Source organism: Phyllobates terribilis, unplaced genomic scaffold, assembly GCF_046119375.1.
Source record: "Phyllobates terribilis strain yellow unplaced genomic scaffold, ASM4611937v1 Scaffold_4__5_contigs__length_816908805, whole genome shotgun sequence".
NCBI lineage: Eukaryota > Metazoa > Chordata > Amphibia > Anura > Dendrobatidae > Phyllobates > Phyllobates terribilis.
In genome coordinates this window covers 659197639-659220787 of record NW_027362764.1, presented here as the reverse complement: position 1 = coordinate 659220787, position 23149 = coordinate 659197639, and the positions used below count along the sequence as shown (strand labels likewise).

At 43.5% G+C, this 23149-nt stretch overlaps 1 protein-coding gene across 5 annotated transcripts in view; it reads right to left on the bottom strand.

Moving 5' to 3' along the window:
• The window catches only part of ZFHX4 (zinc finger homeobox 4), a 201688-nt gene that overhangs the window by 1819 nt on the left and 176720 nt on the right, over positions 1–23149 (bottom strand). For all 5 annotated transcript variants that reach the window (XM_073679470.1, XM_073679468.1, XM_073679467.1 and 2 more), the window contains 5 exons: positions 10819–10958; positions 10525–10725; positions 9952–10069; positions 2102–7447; positions 1–1777 (listed from right to left, as the gene is read on the bottom strand). The exon at positions 1–1777 is cut by the window's left edge and continues 1819 nt beyond it. In XM_073679470.1, coding sequence (XP_073535571.1) covers positions 297–1777; positions 2102–7447; positions 9952–10069; positions 10525–10725; positions 10819–10958 — 7286 coding nt within the window. In that variant the 3' untranslated portion in view covers positions 1–296. The remainder of the gene's footprint in view (positions 1778–2101; positions 7448–9951; positions 10070–10524; positions 10726–10818; positions 10959–23149) is intronic.

The window sequence follows — 23149 nt, the reverse complement described above, 5'->3', positions numbered from 1 at the left end:
GGAATTCAATCCAGCTGAGGTGCAATTTGCTTTTGGAGAGTTTTTGGCTTGAAACAAGTTCCAAAAGAACTTGGAGGATTTTTTTTCCTTTATCCATACTTTAAGCATATATTACAAGCGCATTCAACCATCTGCAACAGTTCTGTCCATACTATACCGTCCTATATTGCCAGCATATCAATATGGGAAAACAATCCTGAGTCAATCATTTGGTACTGTAATTTTTGGGTTAGAGAAGCTTTGGAACTGCAATTTTAAAAGTCTTGTTTTTTAAGCAAGGGATCCTGTCTTCACTCCTACACACTGAACATATCCACTCTGATGCTATTGAAATTACCATCTAGGCCAGAAGCAGGCTTAGCTTTGACTTCCAGAGGGTTATCTAAGTCTTCCAGCTTCTGGCTCAGCTCACTGTCAGACTCATCTGAACAACTTTCTGTGGGTAGTGAGGTTTGAACCCCTGAGGTGCTGCACAAACTTGAGGTAACCGTTGAAGGCAAGGAGAGGGAAGGAGAAGAAGAAGGGGAAGAAGCAGCTTTCCTGGCAGATGCTTGAAAAAGAATATTAGGCCAGGACTTCATGGAGAAGCGAGAAAGATGAGAATAGGTGTTATTAGGAGAAGCTGCAGACTGCGAGGTAGATGTGGTGTTAGGACTAGGGGAGCAGACTGAGTGAGGTAATAATCTAACATGCTCTTTGGCATTTCTCATTGCTTGTTTGATTGTTTTCTCTTTGTGCAAGCTTGACTGGAGGTGTTGGCTAAGTGCTTCACTTCCACTAATAGCCACATCACAGGAAAGACACTGATGTTTGTTGACTGAAACTCGAAGCACTGTTTCTTGTGGGTCAAGCAAGGCCTGACCGAAGTAACAGAAGGACTTTTGATGGTTTACTGCTGCCTCTTCATCAGTAAACATCATCTGGCACTTTCTGCATATAAACTCATGCTTGACAAATGGAACAATGACATTGTCTGATAAGTCTGCATTTTTTGGATGTGTCTGGGGTTGTTCTTTTGTGCTTTCCGTGGCAGGACATTTTTCTTCCTTCTTTTCGGACTTTTCGTTTGCTTTTTGCTGTGGCTGCTGCTGTTCACTTTCTACATTTGGTGAGTTGACTTGGGGTGGCTTTTGTTCTTGCTGTTGCTGTTGCTTTTGTTGTTTTTGTAATGAATCCTGGAGGTTTTGCTGATACTGTTGGTACTGTTGTAACAGTGCACCAGGAGACAATCCAGCAATAGCTTGAGGCACTGCTGGACCATATGGAAAGAGGCTCTCCATCCCACAGATTGGAGGGAGATACCCTCCTTGCACTGTTCCATGGAGCTGCGGTGTAAAATATGAAGCAAAACCAGGAATAAAATATGGCAAGAACTGTCCACCTATAAATGAAGCTGGATCATTTGAAACAGCATTTTGAAGTGCTTGCAGCTGAGCAGGATCCATGGGCATTTCTCCTGTTTTTCCCAGCATGGAAAGAGCAGATGAGATTTTTTCCTCTTTTTTAGCCTGTTTCATTTCAGATTTTGCAGTTTCTAATTCTTCCTTTACTCTTTTGAATTTTTGGCGCTTGCTTTTATCCAGATCTTTGTTTTGCTGTTCTGTCTGCTGTCCTGACAAAGAGGATGATGGGGATGGTTGCGGTGGTTGTGGAGGAGGATGAGGTGGAGGAGGAGTCTGCAGCAAAGATTTGGTGGGAGCACTACTGAGAGATAGGGCAGGAGATGGAGTAGCTGAAGTAGGGAACCCAAACATGCCTGCACCAGGAGATGTCAGAGCTGAAATCAAGAAAAATATAGTTGTTAATTTTTATGTAACAATTTTATCATCTTTAGCAGCTAAAATGTGACTTAAAGTAGTATGATGCGATACACTTTATTGATCCCGAGGGAAATTGTAGTATCACAGCAGTTAATATGTTGAAAGAGAAATGTTTTAAAAAATTATATATATATATTCATTCAAAATTATTTTAGTTAAAAAATTTCTAGCCCAAGTTGTAAAATTATTTTAACCCCACATACATGCATTTAAGTAAAAAAAAAAAAAAAAATTCCAAAACTGATCAACTCCTTTAAATGAAATCTATGATATGCAATTACCATTTGAACTCTGTGTAAACCCAGGCAATGGTGATGGGCTGTTCATCCCAGGAAGAAGAACTGGAGGAAGGCCAGGTAGCCCTTGGTAAGATGTTGTTAGATTGTGACCATGAAGAGAATTGTTCTCCATTATACTCAACGGCTGAACAGATAAACCCAAAACATCAGAGGCCTTTTTTATACGATCCAGTTCATGTTGTGCCATCAGTTGCCTCACAGTTGTAGGAGCCAAGTAATCCTTCTCACGATCAAGCTGACTTCCTACAGTTTCCCTCACCTTGGTAATGTGTTGCTTTGAAAATATATGATCTCTAATGGACAGTCGTGCTGAATATTTCACTCCACAAAGAGAGCATTCTAGTCTTGTTCCATCTGGCCCAGTTTTGTTGATCATGAATGGCTTTCCTATGTTTATTTTGAATTTCTTTTCTTTTGCCCGTGCATTTTGAAACCAAACTTGAACAACACGTTTGGGAAGACCAATCTCATTGCCCAACATTTCACATTCTTGCATTGTTGGAGTCCGATAATCACAAAAGCAAGCCTTAAGAAGCTTAAGTTGAACATTACTCATTTGAGTTCTAAATCTTTTATGGCATGGTCGATCACTATTTTTGGTTTTAAATGGATTGTTACTACCAAATGAATTTGGCGAGCTGGGATCTGGATCTGCTATACTCGATGTTTCACTACGGTCTGCATTGTCCTCAAATTCATCAGTCATATATACGCTTTGGTCATGATCACTTTCTCTGTCCATATTATTATGTGATGTATTTGATAAAGAGAAGAAAAAACTCTCATCACAGCTGTCTGCAATGGAAGCAGTTCCTGTTTTTGGCAAACTGTCATATATGTGCATTTTTGGCTCTTTGGGAGTTTTTACATCTTTAGTACTACCAGTGGTGCTTTCCCCATCATTGTTTCCCTCATCTCCTGTTGTAGCATCACTAATGGCTGTGTTAATTGATGATGTTTCATCAAAGTCATTTTTGCTTTGATCAAATCTTTCTGCAGGTGGAGCATTTAAGTTTTCAATGTCTTCACTGCATTCTGCCCTAAAAGATGATGGGCTTAAAAGATTCTTTGGAGACAGCTCAGCATTTTTGCTAACAGGTGTAGAAACAGTAGAAGGTAAATCATTTTCACTTAGTTGGTCATTCTTTGGAAGTTGGGGGTAATCAAAAAACATATATTTGTTTGGGCTTTCACCACAATCATCCATTGCATTCAGAGGACTTGGTGGCAAACTATAACCAGCTTGCTTTCCTTCATTCCAGTGCCGAGATCTTATATGACTTTCTAAGGCTGACTTTGCTTTAAATAGTGCACGGCAAAAAGGACATCTTTTATGGGACTGTGCAGGTCCTACAGCCCGAAATTGACCCTTTCTTTCTCTGGCTCTTGTATTTTGAAACCAGACTTGCACCACTCTTTTTTTCAGGCCCACTTCTCTGGCAATATGATCAAGCATCTTTCTTGTTGGATTGGAATCTAGTAAATACTTCTCATATAGTATTTCTAGTTGCTCAGGAGTAATTGTAGTTCTTAATCGCTTATCCCGATGTTGGTCCTCACCACTATTGCCTCCCTCCTTCTCACTGCAGTTATTATCATCTTTGTCATCTAACTTTCTCTTCAAAGATGTAGAAACTGGTGTGGCTCCATGTGGCGCACCATGTTGTGGGGTCAAGTGTGGCATGGAACCTCCAAGTAATTGTCCTGCCATAAGAGGGTTGTTTGGGTCAAAAATCATGTATGGCATATCTATTGGCCTTTCTAAAAATTGTGAATGGAGAAACTGGTTTTGGGCAGCTAAAAAATGCATGTGTTGGTGCTCTTGCCACAACTCGAGTGTTGGAAAAGCAATTGTGCACTGATCACATTGGTATTGTAGCAACTGAGGAGGTAGGCTGTTCTGCAGTGAAGTCATAGATATGGGTAATGGACTAGATGGAACAGGAGTGGTTTGGGATGCTGATGAAGGTCTTGCAATTTGCTGTCTTTGATGTGTAACAGTTACTGTAGGCTGTGTATCAGATGATGTTGAAGCTGAAATAGACTGTATTAATTTAGAGGCTAATGAGCTAGCAATAGCATCAATTTGCTTTGGTTTCTCTGGCTGTACATCAGGTTTTGGTGAAGTTTTACCAAACTCTGGTCTGGGTGATGGAATTAAGGGGGTGCTTGAACCAGATCCAGAGCTTACTGTGGTTACTGTTGAAGCTTTAGATGTTTCAGCCTGACTAATAGTATAGTATGTCTTTGGCATTATTTGATCTGTAGCATCCAAAGAATCTTCATTTTGACTCTCATCGAGAATATCATCATCTTCATCTTTATAACAAAGCTTTTTCTGATGAGTAATTAAGTCAAATATTCTAGGGAACACAACATTACATTTCTTACATTGATACTGCATGTTACTAGTACGAATGTACCGCTCATTAGTTAGTTCTCTCTTTTCACTGTCTTTAGTTTCTGCTTGATTCTCATAAGTTTTTCTTGCTTTCTGACGCGCGTTTTGGAACCAAACAACAATGACACGGGTGACTAAATTGAGAACTGTTGAAAGTTGTTCAATCTCATCATCTTTTGGGTATGCATTAGTGTCAAAAAAGTCCTGTAAAACTCTAAGTTGGTAGTCAGTAAACCTAGTTCTTGAAGATCTCTTGCTGAAAGATGAATCCGACCTGTGAATATCTATGGATGGTAATTGCGGCTCAATTCTTATATCATCAAGAACTGTTATAGGGGGATTACTGAAATTGTATGGTGAATCTTTATTTCTTTGACGCTCCTTAAATAAAGTGTTACGAAACCAATGTTTAATAACCTTCAAGGAAAGCCCTGATTTCTCTGCCATCTCCTGTATCTGATCCTCATTTGGAGAATTGTTAATGTCAAAGTAGGCACGTAGTATTTTCAGTTGGTCATCTGTAATTCTTGTACGTGGGCGTTTAAATTGGGAATGACGCAAGAAATTTGGATCTAAACCCAACTGTTGCTGACACATTTGTGCTAGATCTGCTGACAAAGCATCCATAGGTGAGAGTTGTAGTGCAAGTTGTGGTGGTAAAGCTGGATGCTGGACAGATTGCATCATAATTGGAGGGAAGAGAGGAAGGTCTAAGGAGACTGGAAGTTGGACTTGAGGTGGAGCAGGAGGTGGTGGCGGAGGAGGTGGTGGTGGAGGTGGCGGAGGAGGAGGTGTTGGAGGTGGAGCTTGCAATGGAGTTGGTGTTGAACTTGGAATTTTTACCGGAACTGTAGGAGTAAGAGCTGGTGGGGGTTGTGTAGGTGGTACAGATGGAGGAGGCGGTGGTGGAGGTGGTGGAGGTGGAGGAGTTTCTGGAGAAGATGGTGCAATTGGATAAAGCTTATCATATGCTTCTCTGTATTGACGGGCAAACTTTTCTAATTCCCCATATGGGAAAAACTGTCCATGAACATGTTCTTGGTGACTCTTTAAGATTAGAATATTTGAAAATAACTTACTACATTCCCCACACTCTAATTTCTCATGATTTTCATTATCCCCTAGTTTATGCTTCTTTTGAACTTTCTGCCTGTTTTCATTGTATTGAATTATCAGCTCAAATCCAAAATTTTCAAGAAGAGCTTTTGCTGCATTTCCCCTAGCACCAGAAGCTATACGTGGTGGTGGAATAGTAGAATCTGAAGGCTTCTGCTTCTTGCCATCTTTGTCTTTGGGAGTGTCATTATCATTTGTAACTTCTTGCTTTGGTTTCTCTTTTTTTTCAAGCATGTCTTCAGAATCCTTATAACATGATGTATCTTTTATTAGTTGACTTTCAACATTTGCCACACTTTGTTCCTGTTTGAGTATCCTGTTGTGATGATGCTGTTTCTGTGATTGATGTTGTGACTGTACTTGATACTGTTGGGCTTGCTGCTGGGCTTGCTGCTGGAGAAGTTGTAGCTGAGTTTGCCCAACTTGATGTTGTGTTTGTATTTGCAGCTTTAAATCTTCAAGAAGTGACCCGGTCATGCCAGGCATCCCAAATGCAGCAGAAGAAGGTAGTCCCAAATCTGGATTTAGGCTAAATTCTGTGCCAGGTATGTAAAAAGGAAAAAGAAACTGAGGCTGTTGAAACTGAAGAAGAGCTTCAGGAGTCATGGGAAAGTGAGGAAGAAATGCTGGGTTTAAGAACTGTGGTTGAAAGAAAGCAGCTTGTTGTTGCAATTCGTGCTGCAGTTGCATTTGAAGCTGTGCTGGTGACTGGGGTGGGTGATGTGGAGGTTGGGTAGAAATAACCTCGGGAACTTGCTTTTTGTTTGTTTCTTTGGCATCTATGTGGGTTTCTTTGCTGTTAACAGCTGGCAAACTCATAGAATCTAGCATCCCTTGGTTTGGGCTGCTAACATTCCCTGGTATATTACTCCCACTGGTATTGTTACTATTGGGTTCTAGCTTGGCAGCCCTTGCCTTAGTTTGGTGAAGTACAGATCTCATATGGATTTCCAATGTAGAACTTTGGCTGTAGGCAACATTACAAATGCTGCACTTATATGGTTTATTGTCAGTGCTGTTGTTGGTCTCTTGAGGAACTGGACTTGATGCTTCTTGTAAAACTTTTTTAAGCTTATGCAAATGAGACACTGAATTATAATGGACCAAAAGAATGTTCTTTTGTGTGAAGGACTCTTTACATACTGTACACTTATATGGTCGTGATGGATCTAAAAATTTTTCCATAGTAAAATTTGGCCCTTTTCTAAAAGGCAAAGTCCGCTTTGGTTCAGAGCCCAAGTCATCTGGAATGGAGCTACTGTCACTCCCAACTGGGCTTGCTTTCCCCTCATGGTCCATATCATATTCTCGCTCATTTTCCTGCTCTAGGGAGTGTTCATCTAGGGCTATACTTTCATTCTCAGCCCAGAGCTCCCCATTTACAGGTAGGGTTGCACACAGCTGCTGAAGTTCAGTCTCATTAAGCTCAGGGTGGCCCGTTTCCAAATGTTTTTTTAAAGCCAGGAATGTACGGAAACTGCGTTGGCAAAGACTGCACATGGTAGCAGCCCTAATAGCATGATACTGGGAATGTATCTGAAGCTTCTGCATAGTCTTAAAAGCCAAACTACAATGGGTACAACGGTATTTATAAACATGTCGGTCAGAAACCGAGAGCTGCTGTCTTTTTTGCGGATCATTCATTTGTTCTGTTAGTGAGTCACACGGTTTTGCATCTTTGCTGATACTTTTGTTCCATTCTGTGGTATCTAGCGAATCTTTGGACAGATTTTGCTCCTCTGTTTTAATTTCAATTCCAGCTTTTATATCATCTCCACTTTGGATGTTCTTTTCTTCAGTCGAACTGTCACCTATTTGAGGCAGAGGAAAAATAAAAAAGAATAAAATTAGCACTACTGTATTTGCTCTCATTTGTATGTGCATTAAAGCTTTATTTGTGTTACAGGATTTCTTTTTCATGTGATCAGCAACTAAGAACAAGCATGTAATACAATAAAATTAAGAGGCAAAATCTGCTGTACAAGCTCTTATGAGCTATGTTATGTTAGCTATTAGAATAGGGAAAAATGATACCACCGGTATCGTTAGAAGACGTCTGGAGACCGACTGTCTGTAAAAATACACTGCTCAAAAAAATAAAGGGAACACTTAAACAACAGAATATAACTCCAAGTAAATCAAACTTCTGTGAAATCAAACTGTCCACTTACGAAGCAACACTGATTGACAATCAATTTCACATGCTGTTGTGCAAATGGAATAGACAATAAATGGACCACAGACCACATCTCAGTACCAATGCTTTCTGAATGATGTTTTGGTCAATTTTGAATGTTGGTTGTGCTTTCACACTCGTGGTAGCATAAGACGGACTCTACAACCCACAGAAGTTGCTCAGGTAGTGCTGCTCATCCAGGATGGCACATCAATACGAGCTGTGGCAAGAAGGTTTGCTGTCTGACAGCATAGTGTCCAGAGGCTGGAGGCACTACCAGGAGACAGGCCAGTACACCGGGAGACGTGGAGGGGGCCATAGGAGGGCAACAACCCAGCAGCAGGACTGCTACCTCCGCCTTTGTGCAAGGATGAACAGGAGGAGCACTGCCAGAGCCCTGCAAAATTACCTCCAGCAGGCCGCAAATGTACATGTGTCTGCAAAAACGGTTAGAAACCGACTCCATGAGGGTGGTATGAGGGCCCGATGTCCACAGATGGGGGTTGTACTCACAGCCCAACACCCTGCAAGACACTTGGCATTTGCCACAGAACACCAAGATTGGCAAAGTTGCCACTGGTGCCCTGTGCTCTTCACAGATGAAAGCAGGTTCACACTGAGCACATGTGACAGACGTGACAGAATCTGGAGACACCGTGGAGAGCGATCTGCTGCCTGCAACATCCTTCAGCATGACCGGTTTGGCAGTGGGTCAGTAATGGTGTGGGGTGGCATTTCTTTGGAGGGCCGCACAGCCCTCCATGTGCTCGCCAGAGGTAGCCTGACTGCCATTAGGTACAAAGATGAGATCCTCAGACCCCTTGTGAGACCATATGCTGGTGTGGTTGGCCCTGGGTTCCTCCTAATGCAGGACAATCCAGACCTCATGTGGCTGGATTGTATCAGCGGTTCCTGCAAGATGAAAGCATTGAAGCTATGGACTGGCCCGCCCGTTCCCCAGACCTGAATCCGATTGAGCACATCTGGGACATCATGTCTCGCTCCATCCACCAACGTCACGTTGCACCACAGACTGTCCAGGAGTTGGCGGATGCTTTAGTCCAGGTCAGGGAAAAGATCCCTCAGGAGACCATCCACAACCTCATCAGGAGCATGCCCAGGCGTTGTAGGGAGGTCATACAGGCACGTGGAGGCCACACTCAATACTGAGCCTCATTTTGACTTGTTTTAAGGACATTACATCAAAGTTGGATCAGCCTGTAGTGTGCTTTTCCACTTTAATTTTGAGGGAGACTCCAAATACAGGCCTCCATTGGTTAATAAATTTGATTTCCATTGATGATTTTTGTGTGATTTTGTTGACAGCACATTCAACTTTGTACAGAACAAAGTATTCAATGAGAATATTTCATTCATTCAGATCTAGGATGTGTTATTTGAGTGTTCACTTTATTTTTTTGAGCAGTGTAATTAATCTTTTTGCTGTTCATAATGTTTATAGCTAAATAATTTAATATTTTATCTTAGTTTAGTTTCTTCTCCCCCAAAATGTAAATATTTTCTGCTTCACTTTCATATTTTTTAATGAAATCATGAACTATGACTTTATGAAGCAAAATAAAATATTTAAAGGGCAAATCCACCTAAATTTAGTTAATCTGATCCTATCGTTTCAAGAAGGTCTGCTCTCTGAGGACATAAAAATGAAGATGCACAGCACCCAACAGACCATTTGTACCTCTTTGTTTTAACTAAAAGTGGGGGTCTCAGCACCTGAACCCCCACTAATCAAAATTTTTGACAGTCACTATGATATGTCAAAAGTTGTTTTGTTGGATCTGATCCAGAATCACAGAATAAGTATTTGGTCAGAGGCCAAATGATGATTTTTGATACTTTGATTTCCTGCCATAGTTATACCACAAAGTTGAGCATGCATTTGTGTTGAGGTTGTGTTGAAGCGTTAGTATCTAAATGTGTTACTATGGACTAGTCGTATCACTGAACTATGTGAATAGGGGAATAATAAAATCGAGCAAACATATATTAGAAAGTCAAAAAGTCCTGAATCCCTTTAAATGTTGTAAAGTGGAATGGTGTTATAGCTTTCATTTCATTTTTTCTTTTATTGTACTACATACTAGTAACATGTAGCTTATAAATTACAATTTCACTCACCTGTCAACTTTCCTGACAACTCAGGGGTGACAGATGGTGGCATCTCAGGTTCTGACTTCTCAGATGCAGCTTGTGGCAACAGCATACTGTTTGGTATCATGACCTCTGGCATAGAAATCTAAAGAAAACAATAGACTCTGATGAGCAAAAAGCTACAGTAGTAGAAATTATTCTAAGCATTACAAATCATAGCCTGGCTTGTTTCTAATTAGATAAGCACTGTTGATATGCTCATTCACCCTCACCCTAAAATTATGGATCAATATCAATGTCCCATAGGAATTGTATTTCTTTATCAACCAAATAGGTCTTTGTTAACATGGGCGCTGCCCTCCATTCCGTTGCGGTTCCATTGTGTTTGGCTGCAAGAATATTGTAGTCTGCATCATTATTCTTCCTGTCAAAGAACACTAGAACCTCGAGAGATCCTACTGTATTATAAGTCAATAGAATCGGCTTGAAAATGGAACTATCGTATCCGCTCCGGTTGTTTTAAAAACAGCAGCCATGGCGGTAATAATAGCAATCAATCATAGAACATTTAAAGTAAAATTTATATAAAAAGCCACTTACTGTCATGAGTAGTTTTTCCACACAGTCCGGAGACACACTATGCAAATGAGTCAAATGCAACTGTAGATGCATTTTGTTGCTGAGAACATCTTGGCAAAGGGGACAGGATATTACGGGTTGCACCGAATGCTGGGAGAGGATGTGCATCTGGATACGATTCGGGTCCTTGCTGCTGTAGTTGCAGTAGGGACACTGATAGCACTAAAAAAAAAGGAAAATAAATAAAATTGAAAAAATAGCTGCAAAAATTCTTTCTTACTAATCAAAATATTATTATTTTGTTCAAATCTCTACCTGTTCTTGACAAATGCTATTCTCATCTGCAGTTCTCGTTCTCTTATTTGCACCATCCTCTTCTTTACTTTGCGCTAGTTGTCGCTTTGCTGCTGTAAAATTCAAGACCTGATCCTTATCCGGAGTTTGAGTCCTGGAACCTAGAACAGATTAGAATACAGAAAATATTAAATTATAATATATTATTTTTCAGGGTTCTGCACATATAAAAAGATGCAAATGGGTTTATAGTACATGTGTATAATAATACATAACAGAAATATGATACATATTGCAGAAAACAAGTACAATAAAAGTGACTAAATGAGTGAGCGACCGGTACAGAGGGAAAGAGGATCCTGCCCACAAGTGTAGGAGGTGGTAGGTGAAGGTAAAAGCTTCTTATTTATAAGTAACAGACTGGTACAGAGGGAGAGAGGATCCTGTCCACAGGAGCTTACAGGGCACAAGGGAAGAAGATGGTAAGTGAGGGTGTAATCTGCTCATATATGAGTGATAGACTGGTACAGAGGGAGAGAGGATCCTGCCCACAAGGACTTACAGTGTGTAAGGGAAGAAGGCAGTAGGTGAAGGGAAAGGCTGCTAATATATAAGTAACAGAACAGTACATGGGGAGAGAGGAAGCTGTCCAGAGGGGATTAGACTTTACAAGGGAAAGAGGTGGAAGATGAGCGTAGAATCTGCTCATGTATAAGTGGCACATTTGTATAGAGGGAGAGAGGATCCTTCCTAAAAGGGTTTACAGACCGGTACAGAGTGAGAGTATCCTGCTCAAAAAGGCTTACAATGAACAAGGGTAAAGGGGTGGTAGGTGAAGATAAAAGCTGCTTATAAATGGGTGACAGACTAGTATAGATGGAAAGAGGATCCTACCACATGGGCTTCCACTTTACAAGGGAAGGAGGTGGTAGGTGAAGGTAAAAGCTGCTTATATGTGAGTGATAGGACAGTACAGAAGGAAAGCGGATCCTGTCTGTGGGAGCTTATGCACTACAAGAAAATAGAAAGAAGGCAGTAGATATGGGTAAAAGTAGCTCATATGGCAGTTCGGTGGCAGCAGGGTTTTTAGAGGTTGTGTAGGCTTTTCTGAAGTGGTACGTTTTTACTTTGCCTTTGAAGTTTTCAGAGTTGGGGCAGTTAGTGCCCGGTTAGTGTAGTGTAGTGTAGTGACTTCCAGAATACAATGGAAGGATGAGAAAAATCTTGGAGATGGTTTTGTGATGAGCAGATGGACTAAACTACATGTCAATATGCACATGACAGTGAAGGATTACTCAAGTTGTGAAGGCGCCAATTTTGATGAGAATGGAGTCAATCTTCTAGGTGGTAGTATAGGTCCATTTAGCTTATAGGATACTGGAAAACATTTGATTACCTCTGTGAACCAACGTAAAGCTAAAAATTTCTGAAATATTAGTAGTTTTGTTTGCGTGGTTATGTCATGGAATTTCAGCCCGTTACCGGGAATATGTTGGAAGTCACTTTTTATGTCTAGTAACCGTTAGTAGACTCAATAAACAGGTTTAAAAATGTACTCCTCTCCATTGTTTGGATAACCCTAGGTTGCCTTGAAAGATTAATCAATAACAGCATTTCAGATGGAATTTCTAGATTCCCTCAAAAAAAAAGAGCTTCTCCTCAGCATTTCCTCATCTGCTACTTTAATTCTTTTCCTGTCAAATGTTGCAAAACAATAAAAGTTTTGTTGTTTTAGCAAAGCCCCACAAAGCCGTCCTGCAAACGGGGGAAATATCCTCTTAATAACGACGCACTTACCTATGTAGAGGAATAAAATTTTATCTCCATCTCTCTTTTCCCGTTGAATACTATCAGCCTGTGGGGCTGTAAACGCTCGCATTGTGATTATCTGATCTCTTAAGACTGCAAACATTTTATTGTGCTATTTTGCAGCTTGACTATAGTTAATTTCAATATTATCATCTGAACAGTGAGTTTAATGGGATCCTGGAGCCGGCAGTATAATGTGGCTACAACTTGCATACATCAAAGAGAAGGTCTCAATTCTAATTTTCCTGTCCATCAGAAAATTCTTTCCAGCGTCAATTTGCCAGATAATCTCTTCTGCTAGGCTGGATATTACAAGAGCATTGGATAGGCATGTCACATACATCTTACGACGAATACAGAACCTCATTTACCAGCCATTCCAATCTCATCACAGAGCGGCATCATCTGACCTTTTTTTTTTTTTCTGTTTATTATGAGTATTTCTAATTTTAACTTTCAATTTTCACCATCTTCCACTCAATTTGCAACTAAATTATTTCCAGGATGAGGACACTATCACTGGACAACTGGGTGCAAATGCATCTTGAAATATACGGTCGCTAAGCCGTTGATTGCTATCAGCCCCTACATAAATATATAGGCCATTGGTAATCTGATTGTGCATGAAGATACAACTTGATTTTCTTCTTTCCGTAGAAGAGGTAACTAAATGGACAAGATGCTCTTGATTGCACAATAACCTATTTTAAATTTATAAATGCGTTAGCAAAAGGTTGAGGACAAAAGCTTGTGTCTCTTTATTTCCGGGAAAACGACAGAAGAAAATGATTTAGAGAAAGGATGGACATTAATTTGTCACAATTCAACATGACTTTATTCTTTCATGCAAAAAAACCCAAATAGCCATGTACTTAGTAGAAGAGTAGGGGACAGCGTAAGATCAAAATGAGCCCCCCATTAGAGTGTTCTGTGATGTGCACTGCCCTCTCATGCCCTACACTAGGCATAGCACCATATTATGTACAGACTGCAGTCATCCTTTAACCCTTCATGACTGGGCCATTTTTCATTATTTCTTCCCCTTCTCCCAAGAGCCATGACTTTGCATCAAAATAGCCACACAAGGGCTTATTTTTTGCGTTAAGAGTTTATGGTTTGGAATGACACCGTTCGCTTTACCATACAATGTACTGAAAAACAGGAAACATGGTGGAAGCAACACAATACCACCGTTGTTTTTTTGGGGGGTTGTTTTTACGGCTTTCATTGTGCAGCAAAAATGACCCAACATCATGATTCGTCAGTTCAGTGCAATTGTGGGGATTCCGAACGTTGGTTTATGTTGTGATTTTCTGAGATCTGTAACATTTTTATTTATTTTTTGTCAATGGACCTATACAAGGGCCTGTTTCCTTTGTGTGACCAGCACTGATTTTGATTGATACCATTGTGGGGGATACATGATGTTTTGATTGCTTTTTATTATATTTTTAAAGGTGCTAAGGTGATTAAAAAGCAATAATTCTGGCTTTTTAATTTTTTTTTTAGTAAAATGGTTTTCATTTTATATTTTCATAGCTGAGACTGTTGTGGATGTGGCGACACCAAATATGTTTTTAACTAATTTATTTTTTAATTTCTTTGTTTTTGAATTGGAATCTGAAAAAACATCAGATTGCACTCTGACCAAGGTTATTCTGTGGGGTTGTGCACATGTCTGATTTTTTTCAGAGGCGGTCCGGAGAAAAAAATCGCAGCATGCCCGAGTTGGATCTGATTATCAGATTGCACTCGGCCATGCAAGTCAATGAGTGCGTGGAAATCATCGGACTGCACATGGATGACTTCTGAGTGCAGTATGATTTCCACGCACTGACACAATGGAGAAGATGGAGAAATGTTGTTCTCCATCTTCTCCTTACCGGCTGCACTGATTCTCTCATGCTAGCGAATTGAAGCACACTGTGATCACACTCTTCTGATCAGAGTTTGATCGGAGTTTCATTAGCATAATCGGCCCAATTCCCTCGGATGAGAGGATCTATGGTCATATGCGACTAGCCTTAAATACTGTTGTCCGCTATAGAGCGCAGCGTATAAATGGTTAAACAGTATCGATCAGAGCTCAGCTCTGGTAGCTGCTATTTAGGTGGTTGCTGTCTGAACCCACCTGATACACCTGCATGGACATCCTGCACTGTAAAGGGATTAAAGTGTAACTGCACTTTCAGAAAGTTTTCGATTCAAATGGTGGGGTCCGGATGATGACTCTCCCACCTAGTGCTGATATGTAAGGGCTGCAGTTCTCAATTGAATGCTGATCTCCTCCAAGCAAGAATGTACTTGGCTGTAAAAATATTCCTAAATGTGATATTTAGCTGTAACCTGATTTTTCTATTTTACACATTTGCATTTCATGAGAAATCTATTTTAGGACAAACTTCTAGCAAGGCTAAAATGTAATGTTCAGCTGATAGCAGAACCCTATCCTGCTGCTAATGCACAAATTCTGATGGACCAACCTGCTCCAAATAATCTTACGCTAATGTAACTTTATCAACGTGTAATGAATTTTTTACCCTTTTTTTGGGAAAAAAAAATTTGCTGGACTTTTCTAATGTAACACTATTGGTCTGCCTTTTCTATTGTGTGTCTGGACTAGTGTTGAGCTACCCCCGTAGTGTTCGAGTTCGGTTCGGTTCGTCGAACACCCGTGTGTTCGCCGAACTGTTCGTCGAACTGTTCGTCGAACACCTTCGAACACCGTTAAAACCAATGGCAGGCAAACAAAAACACATAGAAACACATAGAAAACACCTTCAAAGGTGTCCAAAAGCTGACAAACTGCTCAGAAGACACAACTAACACATGGAAAAGTGACAAGTACATATAGTCATGCGAAAAGAAAAGAGGTGGAGGAGTAAAAGGAGGGGGAGACACAGATATAGGCATGTCATGCCCTTCTAAAATCCAAAAAGTGAGAAGCCGACACGCTCAGTCCGCTCCTGCCCGTGCCACCTCCGTGTCGCCGGGTTTGTGCCAGAGCCGCGGTGAACCCTGACGGCCAGCCCCCTCTCCCAATACTGGTGCCTGTCCGCTGGTGGGTCGAGCGAGCCCCCCTGTGGTGGAGGCAGCTCTAAGCTTTTTAATTTAAATTGTCTCTCTAATTTGAATAAATACACTTTAAATCCATTTACAAGGATCTATTGGAGGGCAAGTCTCATGCCAGCAGCCGCGTAATTCCAGCTCCAGTAGCGTCCACTAAAGCTGCTGCAGTTAAAAAGCTTTTATAAGGATCGAGCTCGGCTGTCCACCGCAAGGCATCCTAGTGCCAGTCCCAGCCCCTATGCCTTGGGGTGCCTCCTGATGCTCTTCACTGAGTATCCCGTGGTCCCGAAGCATTTCCTTTGAAAAAATGAAGTGTCCAAACTACAGGTGGTGTAGCTTGCTTAACAGCCGGGATAATCCGCTGACTAGCAGACCCTGCTACTAGGCACAAAGTATTTCCTGGGCTAGATGCAGTTAAAAATTTGTAATTAGATACTCTCGTTGGATGCTGAGAAAGCATTCCATAGAGTCTCCTGGCACGCCATATATGATTCTCTTAAAAAGCTTGGGGTAGGGGTCTAGGGGACCCTTTTATAGCCAAAATCACGGCCCTGTATCGCAATACGTCACCTAGGCTGAAGATAAATGGAACTGTAGCACCCTGAGGGCTCGGTTGCTACAGAGGTATTGCACCTCACCCAGAGGTGTGATATCTCACTCTCAGGTAAGGATGTAGTGTGGATCAGGACCCGACACCTGCATGCATTACACCACATTGCCGTGGGGCAGGGCGACCAATATGCCCCTGAGATGGGCACGACAGTCCCTGTCCCTGGCTGGAGTGGGGGGAGGGAACACTGAGGAAGGGGAACCCTGTAGTGCAGGAGCAGGGAGGAAGCAATTCCTGGGTGCATTGAGAAGGGAGTATAAAAGGTGGGCACCATCTTAGTTCAGTGCAGAGAAGTCTGAGCAGAAGTGGCAGGGAGCAGGGGCTCTGCATGAGCTCTGCTCCGGAGGCGGGCCTAGTAACAGAGGCCCAGGCCTGGAAGAGGGAGAAGGAAGGAAGAGGAGCGGAGAAGGCTCCAGGAACGAGGAACGAAGGGATCTCAGGGGTGCGGATGGGCGAGTCGCCACCGCACGCCCGAATCCACCTGCGTGGAGGGGTCAGGCCAAAGGGGGAGACCGGTCCCCGAAACTAGTGGAGGCAGGAAACGACCCTCAGCTAGAAACAGGAGGCTGTGACATTTTATGTGGCGCAGCCCCTCGCTACACCCGCTAGGAAGGCACCACATAGGGTCAGGGAAACTGGCGCCAAGTTTACCAAGAGGAGGCCCGAGGCAGCCGGACAGAAGGGTTGGTAAGAAAGGCCAGACAAAGGACACACAAAGGGGGTCCTGTGAAGCACTCCAAAGTTATCTGGGAATTGTCTGAGCCCCTCACCTGGTGAGCACAGTACGACGTGGGCAGCCGTTACCTGCAGACGTGGTCTGGATAATAAGAACTGTGAGTAAAGGCCCTGGACTGCATCACTGACTCCGTGTCATTACTGCTGCTGCCCTGCACCATCACCCCCATCCTCCACATACACTGCCCTGAGGCTATACTCCTCCCGTGGGGAGTTATGCTACGCTCTGCTGCACCCACAACACCAGCCTCAGCGGTCTGCCCTGCAGCGGCGGTTCACTCTGACCGCAATCCACGGGTGGCGTAGTCGGACATTTAAACATCAAAACCACATAAATAGTTCCGCCACTGGTTTGACCGCCCTGAGCCACGGAACCGGGTTGCCGCCACGGAGACTACAACCACCAGCATCCACCAAAAAGGGTCCGGCTCCGGGTGTCCCAAGGCCCAGGGGGCGCGTCAGAACATTTTCATCACCTTTCACAATCACCAATGGGACAAGGCAGGGATGTTCTCTGTCCCCTCTCTTATACATCCTAGTGACGGAGCACCTGCTCTCATCAATTCGCCATAACCCCAATATTAGGTGGATTGAGGTGGGAGGCACCGAGTACAAGTGCTCTCTATTTGCTGATGATGTCCTAGTATATATCACTCAATCACATATATCCATCCATGCTGTTATGGCTGAAATAGATCACTTTGTTACATGGTCAAATTTTAAAATCAATGCAGCGAAGTCTGAGGCCCTCAATGTCTCCCTCCCCAAATCCATATAGGATTCCATCCAGTCCAACTTTCCCTTTGCCTGGCCCTCACAGGGTATCAAATACTTAGGAATTCCTATTCATAGAGACCTCTCCCATCTATGTTATCTTAATTTTGGGCCCTTTATTGAACAACTCCATACAGACCACGGTTGGCAAGTTAGAACTGTAAGATTCACTACGTGAACCACTGGTGTTTTGTGGAAAAGCACATGTACACTGTGTTCCAAATTATTATGCAAAAAGTGTTTAGGAGTGATAAGGGAAGAATTTGTTTGTTTGTCAGTTAAACTCATTGATGGTGATGTGTGTCAGGGCTCTTTATATCACTGTAAGCAATTGCAGACACCTGTGCTAATTAGTTTGGCAGGTGTGTCCAATGAAAGGCAAGACTACTTAAGAAGGCTGTCTCACATTATTAAGCAGCCTACATTTTCTGCCAAAATGGGAAAGAAAAAGGATGTGTCGGCTGCTGAGAAGCAACAAATTGTGGAGTGTTTAGGTCAAGGCATGACTACAATCAACATTGTGCGATGATCAGGATGAAGTGTCTTGGCAATCAAGAAGTATGTAGCTGATTCACAGTACACACGTGTGCGTGCTGATAAGGGCAAATTGAGGACTCTTTCCTACAGGCAATTACGTCAGGTTGAAAGAGCAGCGGCAAAAAAGAGCAGCAGACAAGTTTTTGAAGCTGTTTGTGCCTCCAACGTCCCCCGAACAACAAGATGCAGGGTCCTTCAGAGGTTTGCAGCTGTGCATACGCCATCCTGTCGACCTCCTCTATCCACTTCACACAAGCAGAAATGGCTCCAGTGGGCCAAACATTACATGAAGACTGATTTCAAAACTGTTTTGTTCACGGATGAGTGCCGTGCAGCGCTCGATGGTCCAGATGGATGGAGTGGAGGATGGCTGGTTGATGGACACCCCACGCAAACACGGCTACAGCGCCAACAAGGAGGAGGTGGAGTAATGTTTTGGGCTGGAATCATGGGGAGAGAGATTGTCGGCCCCTTTAGGATCCCTGAAGGCGCTAAAGATGAACTCCATAATGTATGTGGATTTTCTCAAACAGCACTTCCTGCCATGGTTCAAGAAGAAGAACCGTGTATTTCACAGCAAGATCATTTTTCTGCATGATAATGCACCATCTCATGCTGCACATAAAACATCTGCATCTCTGGCTGATATGGGCATAAAAGGGGACAAACTTATGGTGTGACCTCCATGCTCCCCTGACCTCTACCCCATTCAGAACCTTTGTAGCATCATTAAAAGGAGTGTCTATGATGGCGGGAGGCAGTTCACATCTAAGCAACAGCTCTGGGAGGGTATTCTGTCCTCATGCAAAACAATTGAAGCAGAAACCATCCAAAACCTGACAAATTCAATGGACGAGAGAGTTCAGAAGCTCCTTTCGAACAAGGGGTCCTATGTGAAAATGTAACATCACCTAGAATAAAGTTTTGAGTTGAAAACTGTTTGATTTCAGTTTCTAACAACCTGCTAATGCTTATAATTTCAAAAATGACCATTTTTTTGGTCTTTATTAAAATGAAAAGGTTGATCGAAAAGTTTGGGGGATCTAAGAGTGTGGCAACCCAGTAGTCATGATTACTTCGAATTCTGACAATATGAGGGTCATGCTGCAGGTAGTGCAGCAAGAAGGCACTTATGTGTCTTGCGCATCTCGGAGCCCCAAAATTATTTTCCGGGCTAGATGCAGCTAAAAATTATTATTAATTTTAAATCTGGTGAAGCTTTAGTATAGATGGCCTAATAGGATCAGTGCTGCACACTGCTACAAAGCCCAAATTATTTTCCAGTCAAGATAAAGATAAACATGATTAGTAATTTTAAATCTGGTGGAGCTTATTATAGATGGCCTAATAGAATCAGTGCTGCACACTGCTACAAAGCCCAAATTATTTTCCAGCCAAGATACAGATAAACATGATTAGTAATTTGAAAGCTTAAAACGGTGGTAGGGTGATTTTAACCAATCATCAAGCTTTTACTCTCCCCAGGATGACACAGGGGTAGAAAAGTCGTTTCGGATCCATGATTTGTTCATCTTTATGAATGTGAGTCTGTCTACATTATCAGTGGAGAGCCGCGTGCGCTTATCTGTCAGCACACCACCAGCAGCGCTGAACACACGTTCAGACAGAACGCTGGCTGCGGGGCATGACAAGATCTCCAAGGCGTAAGTGGCTAGCTCCGGCCATTTATCCAGATTGGAAGCCCAAAAAGAGCAAGGGTCCAGTGACACAGTCGTGGCTTCAATGTTTACTTGGAGATACTCCTGTACCATCGTCTCTAGGCGTTGACTATGTGTCAGACTTCTTGTCTCCTGTGGCCTTGCAAAGGATGGGCTAAAAAAGTGGTGAAATGATTCCGCAAAATTGATGTTACCAGCAGATACTGTGGTTCTGTTACGGTTTGAGTGCTGAACACTTGACGGTCCCACGGTTGGCAAGTTGGAACTGTGAGATTCACTACGTGCACCACTGGTATTTTGTGGAAAAGCACATGTAAGATTCTGCAACAGTCTCTGCTGATACTCCTGCATGCGTGCATCCCTTTCTATGGCAGGAATAATTTCTGCAAATTTACTTTTGTACCGGGGATCTAACAGTGTGGCAACCCAGTAGTCAGGATTATTTCTAATTCTCACAATTCGAGGGTCATGTTGCAGGTAGTGCAGCAAGAAGGCACTCATGTGTGTTGCGCATCCAGGAGCACCAAGTCCCTGTTGTGTTGGTGGCGAGGTAACAATCATGCTTCCTTCCTCTGTCCTCTCCCCCCAACCTCGCACAACAGAAATGTGATCAAGGTCTCCCTCATCTGATGAGTCTTCCATCAGTTCGTCCTCCACTTCTTCCTGGGCTCCTGCACCTTCCTCACTAGTTTGGCTGCTACCATGCGCCCTGGTAAAACCATCTCCCCCACCCTCACATGCCTGCCGCCTTGGTGCTGCCGACCGTCTGGACCTTGCAGATGTTAGCCCTTCCGCATACAACTCCTCCTCCTCTACTTCCTCCACCTCCTCTTGTGCCACCACTTGACTCCGAATTCTGTTTAACATGTGCTCCAGCATGTAAATCACCGGAATAGTCATGCTGATAATGGCATCGTCAGCACTAAACATCTTCGTCGCCATTTCAAAACTGTGCAGAAGGGTGCATAGGTCCCTGATCTGAGACCACTCCTCCAGCGTGATTTGCCCCACCTCTGGATCTCGTTGGCCCAGGCTATACGTCAGAACGTATTGCACCAGGGCTTGTCGGTGCTGCCACAGTCGCTGCAACATGTGCAGAGTTGAATTCCACCGGGTAGGCACATCGCATTTTAGCCGGTGAAGTGGCAGGCCCAACGACTTCTGTAGAGATGTAAGTCGCTGAGCTGCGGGATGCGAACGGCGAAAGTGAGCACACAGCGACCGTGCCCTCTGCAGAAGGCCATCTAGTCTGGGATAGTGGGCTAAAAATTGCTGGACAACCAGGTTCAACACGTGAGCCATACAAGGCACGTGTGTGACATTGCCCCGGCGAAGGGCCGCACCCAGGTTTGCAGCATTGTCGCACACGGCCTTCCCTGGTTTCAGGTCCAGTGGAGACAACCATTCATGAAATTGGTTCTCCAGAGCTGACCACAACTCCTCAGCTGTGTCACTCACATTTCCCAGACATTTCAATGTAAAAACCGCCTGATGACGTTGAGCCCTACTGCCAGCATAGTAAGGAGGTGTGCAGGATCCCTTCTGCGCAGTTAGAAAGCTTGTGGCATGACCAGACAGGCTTTGGGTGCAGGTGGAAGACCGAGAGGAGGTTGAGGAGGCAGAAGCAGTGGAGGAACTTTGACATAAAGAGGATTGACGCACAACTCGTGGGGATGGCAAGACTTGGACAGCAGCCCCTTGTCCTGCTGTCACCATAGTTACCCAGTGCCCAGTCAGCGACATGTAACGCCCCTGTCCATGCCTACTCGTCCAAGTGTCTGTGGTGAAATGCACCCTGTCACACACAGAGTTTCTCAAAGAAGCGGTGATGTTGTGTGCGACATGCTGGTGGAGCGCAGGCACACCTTTCTTTGAGAAGTAGTGCCGACTGGGCATCTGGTACTGGGGCACTGCGACGGACATAAGGTCTCGAAAATCCTCTGTGTCCACCAGGCGGAAAGGCAGCATTTCTGTAGCCAAGAACTTGCAGATGGTGAAATTCAACCTCTTAGCTTTCTCATGGCTAGGAGGAAATGGTCTTTTACTTGTCCACATCTGAGGGACCGAGGGCTGGCTATTGTGCTTAGACCGGGTTGATAAGGGTGTCCCCGGCAAACTGCCGGTCTGTGAGGAAGATGCAGGCGGACATGTTAGGTTGCCTTGATCCAAAGGTGGTGCTATCGATGTCGGACAGCGCTCAACACCAGCTGGTGTTACCACCTCCAAAGAAAATGATGACCTGCCAATCACGCTGGCTGTTGCGGGTAAAGAGGTGGCAGGTCTGCGCCCCAAAACAGGTGTGACTGCTGTCCCCCCAGTCACAGAGGATGAAGAGGCCGCGGATGCACAAGATATGGCAGACGGTGGTTGGCCCGGCCGGCTAGGCCGCATTGTAGCACACTGAGCTTCCCACTGCAACTTATGCTTCATGTCCATGTGCCGGTTCATGCATGAAGTACTCAAACTATGTATTTTTTGGCCTCTACTTAGCTTTTGCTGACAAATGTTACAGATAACACGAGTTGGGTCATCTTTATCGATCTGAAAAAATGCCCAGGCTATGCAAGGCTTAGCACCCATGCGACCTGAAGAGCCACCACGACTTGTGGTGAGAGGCAGAGTTGTGTTTGAGGATGCAGTTGTTGACGTGCTTCCAGTACTACGTCTCTGTCCAGGAAGGCACAACCTGACCTCGTCGTCACTAGCATCTTCCTCCACCTCCTCTGCTGACCTCATCTCTTGGCTGACTGTGGGTTGACAGTAAGTGGGATCTCCAACCTCATCATCATCACCCTGTGCGTTATCACACCCGTCGTCCTCAGAGCCAACCTGTTCCTGCCCTGACAAAAAACTAAAGTTGTCGCTCCAATCAGGTATTTGAGTCTTATCATCGTCTTCCTCATTGTCTCCACCAACAGGAGTTACAGTTTGGGAATGAGGGTCTACATTATGGTCAGAACCTTCTGCGTCTGGTCCTGGATCCGACTCATAAAGATTCTGGGCATCAGTGCAGATCATTTCCTCGTCTGGATTCACAGAAGCGCTGGAGTCGACCTCTGATTCCCAGGCTATAGTATGAGTAAACAGCTCTGCAGACTCAACCATCTGTTCTACCTCATACTCAGACGGGCAGCTGGAG